General features: G+C 29.3%; 1 protein-coding gene across 1 annotated transcript; it reads left to right on the top strand.

Moving 5' to 3' along the window:
- Positions 1 to 5,753: 5,753 nt before the first annotated feature.
- LOC140439459 (uncharacterized) lies at positions 5,754 to 14,285 on the top strand. Its single transcript, XM_072529381.1, has 2 exons — positions 5,754 to 6,537; positions 11,761 to 14,285. Exons 1-2 carry the CDS (start codon positions 6,512 to 6,514, stop codon positions 13,715 to 13,717), a joined length of 1,983 nt encoding a protein of 660 aa, XP_072385482.1. The 5' UTR covers positions 5,754 to 6,511; the 3' UTR covers positions 13,718 to 14,285.
- The last annotated feature ends 400 nt before the right edge of the window (positions 14,286 to 14,685 follow it).

Here is a 14,685-nt window from a genome sequence, read left to right as displayed (position 1 = left end):
ACAAAAGTTATTTAAAATTGTCAGATTTTCCTGAAAATGCGAAATTTGTGTCTGTCGTAGTGCCTCCGGGACTAATCAACAAAGACATGCAACAAAATATAAACAAATAAAAAGTAAAAATAATCCTAAGTTATTTTTATAGTAAAAATGTTTCAAAGTCCCAAAACAGTATATAAATACCAGAAAAATATTCTAAGTCATTTTTAACCCGAAAAAGAAATAAAATATTCGAAATATTTTCGAAGTCCCTAAAAGAGAAAATAATGTTAGCAAAATACGTCAAGTTATTTTCGGGCTGAAAATATTTCAGGGTCCCAAAAGATAAAATAAATATAAAAATATTATAGTTTTTCTAAGTTAAATTAATAACCTAAGAGAGATACCTCAATTGTCATTTTAATAAACATGAAACCCGCCAATTTTTTAAATTGGGACCCACCCACCAACCAATTACGCCAAACCTAGGCTGTGCATTATAATGTAGTCTCACAGCCACAACTCAAAGGCTACTGGAAACGGCAGAGAGAGAGAGAGATAGAGTATTTAGAAGAATTACAGGAAATACGCTAAGAGATCGAAAGAGAAGTAAAGACATTAGAAGAAAATGTAACGTACAGTGTATAAATGAATGGACACAAAATAGAAATGGAATAACCACGTAAGTAGAAGGTAGGAGACCCGTGTCGTCAAAATAGCAAGAGATAAGTCACCAATGGGCAGAAGAAGTATTGGACCACCGCGCAAAATATGGAGTGACAACCTTCCATAGAGGTATTAATCCGCCAATGAACAAGCAGAATTGCTTACAAAGAGGAAGAAGAAGAATAAGAAAATCTCATGCATCATCATTACCAAATTTTTCGTTTAATTCATTAATTTGTTGTATAATTATTTCTTAAAGAAATTATTCTACTGATTTCTATGAGCGTCTGGCGCTTATCATTAGTTGTATAGCAAAAACTACTATTAAATAAATAATATTTATGTTTTAGTTTATTCAAGTAAATGTTAAAATATTGCATTTTTTACTAGGTATCAAAACATAAAGAAAAACGGCCTTTACAATTGGTAGTAATAGCGCTGTCTCGTATCTTGATTGGTTGCTTACACCACGTAGACTATCCACAGAACAGTGCCAGCATTGTTTAAATAGGACTAGTTAGCCAACGCAATGTATAAATTTGTTTGATTCTAATTGAGACAGTCACTAGATGTCACCACTCTTTCTGTCTCAATAGATTTTAATATACCATTGTTTGTTTGATATACATTATACTAGATGGTGCTATGTGAAAAAGTTAAGGACTAAACTAAACGTCCATTTTTGATCCACTAAATTAAATTCACCAGCGTTGCAATATTTCACTGACATAGTAGCAACAGGTTTACTTGTTAAACTAAAAATGTTACAAAAAACAGACCTTGAATCACTTAAGATACCTATTCATTTAAAATAGAGTTATTACTATCAACTAGTAAATATGGTGTCAATTAAAATTGTACATAAACGTACTGTGGTTTCTAAGTCTTCCTATATCTAAATAAGTTTAAAGAATTTAAATATTTTATTTTATTTGGAAGTGTATTACAAAAATTTGGTCCGAGGTAAGTAAAACATTTTAATTATATGTGTTTAAAACATAAAAAAACATTGTATGAGAAAACAAATTAGGTATTTAGAAATAAATTTTACCGGATATTACATACATTCGATAATATTTGAAAAAAGTGATTTTAAATTAAAATAATGTTACTTCCATAATAAATAAATGGTTTTTTACAGATGGCCGGAAATATTTGTTGTTATTACAAATGTGGTTTATCACCATACAATATTCATGGATTAAGAATGTTCAGATTTCCGACAAAAATCCTTCGGCTTGTCAAAGATGGATATTACACTCTGGTAAGTAAATAGAAACTTTTTTTATATTCTTTTATTTTACACCGTTTCCGTTACATAATTAACTTGAAAAAATGTTTTAATTTTTTTTTTTTCATTCATCATTTTTTATTATCGCCAGGGTGCACGCGTCATATTCGAGATGCATTAATTTGAATTTTACGTTTTCGTTGGTATTATAATTATGATATAATAAACTTCGGAAAAACAAATTAGTGAATAAACAAGTTAATAAACATAAACAAAGTATTAGATATTTAAATATGTATTTCTTTAGCTATTTTTAGTTATTGTATTGAAAAGTAGAAATAAGTTCATCTTTATCGGAGAACTAATTTATACAAAGGTCCATCTGGGAAAAAATTATTGGTTTCACGTAAAAATTTTATACAGATATTTGAAGGTTCTAAAAGATATATGAGGGTTAGTTATTAATAGATCTGTGAAGACATACAGGTGATTTTGGCTATAAATGTTTTTTATCCAGTTAGAGAAAAATAGTTAAAATAAAAATTGTAGATTCAAAAAGTTCTTCCATTTGTGAGTTTCTAAATTAAAATATATAAAGAATTCATCAAAATAGTTGCAAGAAACCCTTGATTTTGCAGAAATTTATGAATTTTAATAACTTTGTTTTTGCATAATGGTATGTAATGTAACTAATAAAAATAGTGAGGATTTGTTTATCGTAGAAAGCGATTATGTAAACAACTTTTTGTTGACCTATCCCAGTTTAAAAAAAAATTATGTTTTACGTGCCACAGAAGCCAAGATATTGCAAATTTTGCAATCGCGCTTCATTTTGAAAAAGTTCAAATCTAAAAAAAAAACGAGCTCAAATGGTTCTCCATTCTACTTTTCCGAAGCGGTATTTTACGAATACCATCATTTTAACGGGTTATAAATTTTTACTTCTTTACCGCATATGCCATATGTAAGTTGGAACGCACAATTCAGATCTTCATTTAGGGTCCCTTCAATTTTCAGCTCTTACTGTTAATAGACAATGGAAGTATGATTTTAAGAATAAAATGCTTTGGTTTTAAATATAAAATGCTCTCTTGCCTAGTAATGGTCATAAAAGATTCTGTTTTTTTTTTTAGAAAGTGTGTTTTTCACCAGTTTTTCATAAGCCTCTAAATAAGTTTGTGGCATAAACGATATCAACGTTATTATAAATGTTTATAAACAGATTAAATAACCTATAAACTATTTGCTCTGATTGATATTTAGCTCACTTTAATAACTTATTAATTTCCATAATTTCAAGGAGCTATGTTACATGTCCTTGCCCAAAAAAGAGTTATTATAATTTATAAACAACTGCAAAAATAAGGTTTTTTTGCAACTATTTCGGTTAATAGTTTCATGTATTTTAATTTGGATACTCTCAAAAATTACATAACTTTTTATGATCTAAAACTCTAAAAAAGCTGAAAAAATCTTAAACAGGTATTTAAAGTCTCTAAAAGGTATATGAGGGGTAGCTGATGACAATTATGTGAAGACTTCAGCTAATTTTGCTTTGCTTTTTTATTAAACAATCGTAAAAAGTGAAAAAAGTTTATGAGCATAAAACGTTTCTTATTCATGTTAGAGATATATGGTTAAAATAAAAGTTATAGATCATAAAATGTTCTCTAATATTGATATTTTTATAATTAAAATACATAAAGAATTGACCGAGATAATTTAAAAACCCTTATTTTTAAAGTAAAATTTATAAATGTTAATATAAATATAAATAATATAAATATAAATAACTTTCTTTTCTGCATAACGATATGTAATAACTATTTAAAATTATGGCAGTTAATGAGTTCTTAAAGTGTGCTAAATATCATACAGAACGACCATACAGTTTATGAGTTATTCAATTTGTTTATCCAGGAGACCGATTATTTAAACAACTGTACTTGTCCAAACAGTCACTCTAGGGTTATTTTGTAAATAGATATCGATTTATGGCTTCGTTTCAAATTATTAAAAAAAAAACATCAAGATTATATTAAATTTGTTTTTAAAAATCAGTTTGAAGAATAACAAATTTTTAACATATAAAAATTTCTAATAACTTTGACTTTTTTATGTCATACACTTGTATGTAGGCTCAATATAAAGCTAATAAAAAAAAGACATTTAAAAAAAACCAAAACCTTCTATGGCCCAGAGGAAATCAAATAGCATTTTTTTTTCTTATTTAAGAAATTGCCAATATTTTCATTGTTTATTAACATTAAGAGCTGAAAATTGAACACATTGTAAAAGAATATCTAAATTTTATAATTCGATTTATATATGGTATACACAGTGAAGAAGTAAATTAGTTTTGAAACATTAAAATAATGGTACTCGTAAAATATCGCCACAGAAAAATGCAAGGGAGATCTGTCCGCTGCAATTTCTCAGCTTGTTTCTTGTTATTGGTTATGGAAATTTCTGCTTTTTTTTAATTGTGCTTTTACACCAGCTTTTCATTGAGCATACGTACAGCCGTATGACATGAAAAATATCAAAAGTAGTATAAATGTTTAGAAGCTAAAAAGTACTTTTTCAAACTGTTTTTTTAATAAAATGTTGAAGTTTATAAATAAAGCTTCAAATAATCAATTCAAAAAACGTCAAATAACTGTCAAATGTTAAACACCCTCTTTAAAGTTCCTCACGGATTTAAAAAAGATTTAAACAGTGTTAAACAGATAAAGTAATTCATCGACGAGTTAACAATACGAAGCGAAGTTCTTTAATTGCAATGTGATAAGAAAACGAGTATCAAATTTGGTTTTATATTTCAATAGTCGAATTTAATATGCGGCTATTGGTGTAATTAAAGAAAACCAGTGAAAATCCCAAGAAATAGGTGAGATCCTTTTTTTCTTTCTTTCCAGTTTGGAAGAGGATCCATTAGGTACTCACATTTAGGTATTGTGTTACGGTCTGGGTAACCAGGACTACACATCATGAACAGCAATTTAATATTTACATTTACACAAAACAACTTCAATTCCAACCCAAAATCATATGTGATTGACGCAGTCTCTAGACCTCCTTCCAATTCGTTTTCTAAAAGGGAACAAGTTATTGTCATGCACTCCATTTTGAATACTGTTTTATTTAAATATATTAAAGAAATTGGTGAAATAGTTTATCCAAAAAATATTACTTTTACATCTCGCATTTCGAATAATCGAATCTGCATTTTCCTCACTTCTACCGACATCGTTGATCAACTAATACACCGAACGTCATAATTAATTCCACCGTCATCTTTATCTGCAGGCTTCTTTCTGCGACCAAAAGAATCCTTATTTCAAATGTATCTCCTTCCATCCCGCATTCCTAATCGAGCAGTCCCTAAAAAATACGGAACATCAGATGATCAATAGGCATATATCATGAGTTTTCCTAGGGTAACATTTGAAATAGCTGACAAGGTGAACTTCGAAGTGCAATCTTCTCTGTTAATTAACCATGAAAATACATCCTTTAAAATATTTTTATTCTCTGACAGACTATAGTGTTTTCTTTGTAAGCTTACGGGTCGTACCGTGGAGTCTGATTGCAAAGTCTCCAGTTGACCAGATCACACACTCATTGCAGCTAATGCTCCTCCCTCTTCTTCATTTTCAGCTGACTCTAAAGAGTCCTTAATCCTGAATCCTTAACTTCATCAAAAGAATTTCTATCTTCGGAAATTGAGTCCATCTCTGTTAACTGCATATCCATCCTGGCTGCCATTATGGATTTATCCATCTCTCGTCGTACTAATTCAAAGCCCATGTTGGCAGTAGGACAAAAAAGGGGACACTTCAATGACAGTCCTCATGATACTCCTACCATCTATCTGTAATGTACCTACCTACTCACATGTAAGATAATTAAAGTATCTATGTATTTCTATATAGTTTTTAGTCACCTGGTATATGTTATTTACAATTATGAAAAGTTCTCATGTATAATCACTAATAATTATTTGCTGTTAGAAATCAGAATCAATACTCTTCATAAATATTTTCCTATTTAGAATAAATAAGTTTCGCTAGTTTATTCACCTAATACTTCGTATCTATGGAATAATAATAATTTATTTCTCTTATTTCTTTGTTCGATAAGCTATCCGTATTTGCTATTTTAATATTAATATTTGAGTCCAATCTCTTGTACTCAAATCCATCCAGAAACATCGTTAAATAATTGTAGATAACAGAACTTATATATTCATAGTTTTAAGAAATAACAAGCAGAGTGTAATTTTCATCCTCTAATATAATAAATTTATACATGTCAATATATTCTGTTTAATTCCAAAACAAAGAGTTAGTCCGGAGAAGAAATAAACGCATAGTATTCCATAACAAAATTTGGTGTCAGAACGTGGGATATTAGTAGCAGAGTTCCTCTGATTGCTGATAGAAGGAGAGCTGAGGAATTTTTTGAATTGACTTGTTTCCTTCGAGGAATCATTCAAAAAAAAACTGTCAGTGTGGAAAAATCGCCACTACAACTAATTACATTGGGGTCCAGTACATCCAGTTCGAAATCCAGTTCCAGTCATAACCCAATTGTAGTTCCATCGGAAGTAGAGGTGAACCCGTGGAATAATAGACTATGCGACCAACAACAATATTCTACTTGTAAGTACATTCTATCTTAAATTCTGTCTCATATTTTAAAAATCTTGTAAACGTATGTCTACTTTATATCCTGATATAAGTAACTTATTTGACGAACAAATACCTTCTCCCGACTCAAATTCTCTTTCAAATTCTTCTACTTCTAATTCAAATAAAATGTCAGTATCAATTGAAATAGCTGAAAAACTTCTCATTCGATTTGATGGTACAAAATCAAAATTATACGAATTCATAGACAATTGTGATAAAGCATACAATTTAGTAAATCCGCAATCCAAACCCATCTTATTAGCCATTATAGAAACTAAATTAACCGATAAAGCTAGGGCCATAACTAGAAACAGAACATTTGACGAATGGAAAGATTTAAAAGACTTCTTATTAGATGCTTATTCTGAACGCCGAACTGAAGGTCAGTGGCAATTGGAATTACATTCCTTACGTCAGATGCCCAGTGAAAATGTAATGTCATTTGCAAATAAAGTTGAAAATTGCTATATAAAATTAATAAATACACTTGATCCAGACTTATCTCCAGATGCAAGAAATGCATGTACTAAACTCTTAAAAACTCAAGCACTAAATGTCTTTATTAGAGGATTAAACAAAGACCTCTCTATTTTAATCAAAGCCCGAAATCCAGATTCCTTAGAAAGAGCTGTTGCTATAGCAATTGCCGAAGAACAAGAACAGTTATCAAGACAAGAAATTTTCAGACCATTCTGTAATATTTGCAAACGAAATAACCATTCCTCAAATAACTGTCGATATAAAAACAATTCAGATAGAAATGTTAGACATCTTCAAAATTCTAGTTTTCAAAACCCAAAATATCCTAATTCAAATCTTCAAAGGTCAAATTCTCAAAATCAAAATTATAAACCTTCAAATTCAAATTCCAATTCTGATTTTCCTCCAAACTTAAGAAAAGAAAATACCAACACTTCCCAACGTTTTTGCAGATACTGCAAAAAACCAGGTCACGTTATAGAAGAATGTAGAAAACGCGAATTTAACAATAAAAACAAAAATCCAACAAATTCTTTAAACTTCCAGAATCCTCGACAACCAACGGTCGATTCTCGAGGAGTTCGTTCAGTTCAGGCCGTATCACAACCATCAACTTCTCAGTCACTTCCTATGTAGATTTACCCTTAGTAAATAATTCTAATCCATCCTCTTGCAAGTTTCTAATCGATACAGGCGCAGATATTTCTTTAATTAAATATTCAAAAATACTAAACATTCCAAAAATTTATTCTAAGTCTATTACTCTACGAGGCATTGATAAAAATGTCTTAAATCCAAATAAAACTATATGTAGTTGTAACGTAAATTTCAAGATAAAAGATTTTGTCCAAACTCATGTTTTCTATGTCGTAGAAGACGATTTTCCTCTTCATTTCGACGGTATATTAGGTAGCGATTTTTTTGAAATAAATAAATGCCAAATTGATTATAAAGAAAATAAATTAAACTTTAAAAATTGTTCTATTTCAATCGAATATATAAAATCTCCATTAAACAATGACAATGACGAATTTCTGAGAGATCAAAATATCGAGACAAGTTCTAATATCGATGAAATATTTCCTTATGATGCTAAATCCATAGAGGATCATTCTTATTTAGAAACCAATGATATCCAAATAACCTTAAGTAGTGAAGAACTACTATCCAATCCAATTCAATCTAAATCTAACTCTAAATCCAAAGAAAATTCAAGTCCAAAATGTGTAAAATCCACTGAGATATGCACAAATAAAACTTGTAACTCTTCACGAAATCATAAATCAAAATCCTGTTCAGAAGAAAAATCCTGTTCAGACGATCTTATACTAAATCAAAACTCTAATTCTAACTCAAGAAGTAATAAAACTATTCTATCCGCAAGAACTGAAACAATTGTTCAAATTAAAGTAATAAATAATGAATTAAGCGAAGGATTATGTCCCGAACGCGAAATCTTTAAAGGTGTATTTTTATGTCCTAGTGTTGTTAAAGTAAAAAATGATTTCTTTTTAACCTCAATCGTAAACACTACTGAAACGGATGTTGAATTAAACGATATTCAAGTAGCAATAGAAAAAATTCCAAATTTACAAAACAATGCAAATATACGAAAAATGTCTTCTTATAAAGATAATACGAATTCTAACAGAATTGCTAAATTAAAAAATGCCTTGAGAACAGATCATTTAAATAGTGAAGAAAAATCATCTTTAATTTCTATTTGCAAGGAGTACAATCATATCTTTTATCTGGAAGGAGATCAACTTACCAGTACAAATGCCATAACTTGCAAAATTCCTTTAAATTCTAATGTACCTATTAGCACTAAATCATACAGGTATCCTGAAGTACACAAACATGAAGTCGAAACTCAAATAAAAGGTATGCTAGATCAAGGTATTATCGAAGAATCAACTTCGCCATGGAATTCGCCCCTTTGGGTTGTGCCAAAAAAGGCCGATGCTTCAGCAAAGAAGAAATGGCGAATTGTTATAGACTATCGACGACTAAATGATATTACTATAGGAGATTCATTTCCACTTCCGAATATAGTCGATATATTAGACCAATTGGGTCATTCAAAATATTTTTCAACAATAGATTTAACATCAGGATTTCACCAGATCAAAATGGATCCTGAGGATTCTCCAAAGACTGCTTTCTCAACTCCGTCTGGACATTATCAATATTCACGAATGCCATTTGGATTAAAAAATGCTCCCAGTATTTTTCAAAGGCTAATGAATACTGTCCTCTCAGGAATACAAAATTACAGATGTTTTGTCTATCTCGACGATATAGTCATTCATGCCGATACATTAGAAAATCATAATAAAAGATTAAAAGAAGTATTCGAAAAATTGTCTACATTCAACTTAAAAATACAACCAGATAAGTGCGAATTTTTTCGTCGCGAAGTAATGTATTTAGGACATTTAATAACTGAATTTGGTGTCAAACCGGACGAAAAAAAGGTATGTGCTGTTACAGATTTTCCTATACCCAGAACACAAAAAGATATTAAGAGCTTTTTGGGTCTCACTGGTTATTATAGACGCTTTATAAAAAATTTCAGTGCTTTAACACAACCTTTAACAAAACTGCTGAGGAAAAATGTTGAATTTAATTGGACAAGCATTCAACAACAGTCATTTGAGAACCTGAAATCAATACTTTGTTCAGAACCAATACTTCAGTATCCAGATTTTACCAAACCCTTTGTCTTAACAACGGATGCTAGTAATTATGCAATAGGGTCCATACTTTCTCAAGGTAAAGTACCAGATGATTTACCTATTGCTTATGCTAGTCGTACCTTGAACAAAGCGGAATCAAACTATAGCACAACAGAAAAAGAATTACTTGCAATTGTATGGAGTGTTAAACACTTTAGACCATATTTGTACGGAAATAAATTTTTCATTTATACGGATCATAAACCACTCACATGGCTATTTAATGTAAAAGATCCCGGATCAAGACTCGTTAGGTGGAGATTAGCATTAGAAGAATATAGCTATGAAATTATTTATAAACCAGGTAAATTAAATCAAAATGCTGATTGTTTAAGTCGTCCTCCTTTAACCATATCTGAAACAAATATTTGCGAAGAAAACAAAAACCCGGCAACAATCACCTTACAAATAAACAAAATGAGTAAAGAAAATAATGACACTTATTCACAGTTCTTATCTAAATCCGAAACTATATTAATAACAAATGATAATATAAAAGAAACAAATGAAAAGATTACATCATTTTCACAAAATTTAGCATTGTTTGTTTCCGTAGATTTAAATTTTAATGAGATCGTTCAGAAACAAATAAATAAACAATTCAGTCATATAGAAAAATTGAAAGCCAAAAATCCAAGACTAAATGACATTATATATATTTCTGATCAAAATAAAAACTTTTATTACATATTTATAAAAAATAATTATTGGGACAATACCTCTTATGAAGATATATTTAATTCCCTAATAAAATTAAGAGACTGGTTATTAAACGATAAAATATTAAAAATTTGCCTACCCAGAATAACTTTTAGCTACGATAAATTAAGTTGGGGAAAAATTTGATCTATGATTAGATTTATTTTTAGAAAAACTGATATATCTATTATCATTTATCATGATATACTAACAAATCCTGAACCTGAGGAAATAACTACAATATTACAAGAGAATCACACTAGTCCTACGGCTGGACACTCTGGTTTTCATCGGACATACAATCGTATAAAAAAACATTTCAAATGGAATAATATGAAAAATGATATTAAAAACTTTATAAAAACCTGTGAATCTTGTCAGAAAAATAAACTCGTTAGAAAAAAATTCGTAAAGCCCATGGAGATAACAACAACAAGCTCAAATCCATTAGAAAAAATATTTTTAGATATAGTAGGTCCTTTACCTTTAACCGAGTCAGGTAATAAGTTCATATTAACATTACAAGATGACTTAACAAAATTTTCTCAAGCTTATGCAATTCCGAATCATGAAACCAAGACTATCGCTGAAAATCTGGTTCGTGGATTTATTTGCAAGTTTGGAAAACCCGATATAATAGTTACTGATCAAGGCCGAGATTTTACTTCCAAATTATTTTCTCAAATCGCCAAGCTTTTTAAAATCAGACATATAAATTGTACTGCTTATCATCCAGAATCAAATGCTGCATTAGAAAGGAGTCACGCTACTTTAGCAGACTACCTTAAACATTATATTAAAGCTGATCAATCCGATTGGGACGAATGGCTAGATTTTGCTATGTTTTCATATAATACAACTAATCATACTTCAACCAAATTCACACCATATGAACTAATATTTGGATATACACCTAATCTACCTAGCAGTATAATACGACCAGTAGAACTCAAATATACATATGAAGATTATTTAGATAATTTAACACTTAAGCTTAGAAAATCTCATGAGTTAGCAAAAACGAATCTATTAGAATCTAAAGTAGTCAGTAAAAAATATTATGACCAAAAGATTAATGACACCGTTTTCTTAGAAGGACAATTAGTATATCTCCAAAATGAGCAAACAAAGAAGGGACAAACCAAAAAACTTACACAAAATTATAATGGACCTTATAAAATTCTAGAGATAAATTCTCCTGTCAATTGCACAATTTTAGTAAATAAAAAACCAATAAAAGTTCACATGAATAGATTGAAACATGCTTTTGTTTCAGGTATGCAATAATATGGCTGACAAATAGTGAACAAATTCACAAGAAATATACCAATACTCCTATCAACAAATCACCTAGAATCTATTACGAACACATAAAAAATGTTCAATTTATTGAAACTCATTGGAACATATTAAGTCATATTCCTTTACAACCTTTTACAGACAAATTAAATTTTGTAGATCTCACCTATCAAAAAACATTAAGACTGTGTCAAAACAAACCAGTTCTTATTGAATTACGATTATGCGATACTTCACTAAAACTCTTAGGACAAATCATACCTAGACTCTTTCAAGATGAACAAACTTTAAAAAACATAATTCTGCATGAACATTTTAGACCAAAACGCGCTCTATTTAATGCAATTGGATCTGTTTTCAGGACCTTATTCGGTACCTTAGACAGTGATGATGCTGAAAATTTCAATAATGCTATTAACAAAGCTGAAAGTAACGAAAATCATCTTCTTGATTTACTAAAACAACAAATTCATGTAGTAAAAGCCACGATTGCAAATTTTAATAACTCTATTACAAATCTAGACCGAAACAAAGTGATTTTTGATAAAAATTTTGAATCAATTACCAATTACACAGATAAAATGAATAATAAATATTTTAATTTAGATTTAAAACAAAAAATTGAAGAACATTTTACCTTACTAACTTTCTTTATAACAGAATTACAACAAGAATATTCTACTTTAATAAACGTTATTCTATTTGCAAGAAATAATAACCTTCATCCTTCTGTTATAACACCTGAGCAACTAATTCAAGAATTATCTAAAACGGTAACGCATTTACCTAGTACATCGACTTATCCATTTCCATTGACTATCGATTATGCTCATAAATATTTCGATATCTTTTTACTTAAATATATATATTTTGATAACAAGATTTTAATTACGGTTAGTATACCTTTGGTTAGTAATACTCCTTATTCTCTTTTTAAACTAATATCTCTTCCTATAATTCATCCAACATTAAAGAGACTTACCTTTATTCTTCCATCTGTCAAATATCTTGTTCTTTCAGAAAATAGAAACATTTATGTTACTATTGATACATTAGAAGACTGTTATTCATTAGATGAAGAAAAACTTATTTGCAAAAATCCTGATACTTTCCGATTTACACACACTAATCCAATTTGTGAAACTGAATTGTTAACTTCAATAACAAACATACCATCTAGTTGCGATACTCGTATAATTCAAACAGAATATGAAATTTGGCATAAATTAAACAAACCAAATTCTTGGATATATGTTTTACCCAAACCAACAGATTTAACTTTAAGCTGTCAGACTAGTACGCCAATATCTATTGTTCTTTCAAACACAGGTATTTTTTCTACTTCGAATAATTGCAAAACTTACACCGGATCAACTATTTTGATATCTGTCTCAAATCCAAAAGAAAGTAATTTTCAGTCTATCATTCCAGATTTATCCCTTCCAGAAGTCTGTTGTGATGATATTAAGATAAATAATGAATCCAAATTACACCTTGTTCCCTTACAATTAAATAATCTCGATCGAGATGCATTAAATTTAGCAAGCCATAAACTAGATAATTTAGAGAAAATGACCTCAGAAACAAATATTAATTTTTCAGACACAATAAAAAATAGTTCTTATTTCACTTATGCAATCTTATTTTTGATAAAATGTATGTTACTTTATATTTTATACAGGATAATTAAATATTTTTACCGACGATTTCGTAGAAATCCGTCACATAGTTGTCAACAAATTACAAATTGTTTAACACTAAATATATGTCAAAGTAAACGAAAACATGTACATGAGACAGATTTAAGTATAGATTGTAAACATAATAAAGACAATAATTATAGTGAATCCAAAAAGTGTGAAGAGACTAGTTTCACAGAGACTACACCGATAAGACGAAGTGAAAGACTATCGAGACTAAAAGAAACTATTTAAATGTGTTAAAATAAAATAATAATGTATACAAATGTTTTATACCATTTAAATGAAAATTCATTTTACAATTATTTTCATTCTTACAAAAGGAGGTGTAATGTACCTACCTACTCACATGTAAGATAATTAAAGTATCTATGTATTTCTATATAGTTTTTAGTCACCTGGTATATGTTATTTACAATTATGAAAAGTTCTCATGTATAATCACTAATAATTATTTGCTGTTAGAAATCAGAATCAATACTCTTCATAAATATTTTCCTATTTAGAATAAATAAGTTTCGCTAGTTTATTCACCTAATACTTCGTATCTATGGAATAATAATAATTTATTTCTCTTATTTCTTTGTTCGATAAGCTATCCGTATTTGCTATTTTAATATTAATATTTGAGTCCAATCTCTTGTACTCAAATCCATCCAGAAACATCGTTAAATAATTGTAGATAACAGAACTTATATATTCATAGTTTTAAGAAATAACAAGCAGAGTGTAATTTTCATCCTCTAATATAATAAATTTATACATGTCAATATATTCTGTTTAATTCCAAAACAAAGAGTTAGTCCGGAGAAGAAATAAACGCATAGTATTCCATAACATATCTTCATCCGGTATTCTTGCGCTATTAAGTTCTTTTCCTCCTTCGACATTTTCAATGCCACTGAAACCAGCCAAAAAATGTCCAAATCTAATCTTTGATTGGATTACTCGATGAAACCTTATTATATTTCCGCTATAGAAATGATTTACAAAGATAATCCGACTAATTTTACACTCAATTCCACGCAACTTATTACATTTCTTGAGAACTCTTTTGTATGTATCACCCCACTACAAGAAGCTTAAAAATCCTCCAACATAGATGGTATTCAAAAGGACTTATTGCAGCTCTACATAGGTACAAGGAAAAGATCACTTAAAAACCGTATCACTAGAATCTTAAAAAAGTTAAAAGAACAGCC

The sequence above is a fragment of the Diabrotica undecimpunctata genome, chromosome 4, assembly GCF_040954645.1.
Source record: "Diabrotica undecimpunctata isolate CICGRU chromosome 4, icDiaUnde3, whole genome shotgun sequence".
Taxonomy (NCBI): Eukaryota; Metazoa; Arthropoda; class Insecta; order Coleoptera; family Chrysomelidae; genus Diabrotica; species Diabrotica undecimpunctata.
The sequence above is the reverse complement of the archived record's forward strand: the minus strand, read 5'-3'. Positions and strand labels throughout refer to the sequence as shown.

Coding starts and splice junctions, on each gene's coding strand:
- LOC140439459 (XM_072529381.1), top strand. CDS start 6,512: ATGCGACCAACAACAATATTCTACTT. Junction 6,538..11,760: donor CCAACAACAATATTCTACTT/GTAAGTACATTC, acceptor CTTTTGTTTCAG/GTATGCAATAATATGGCTGA.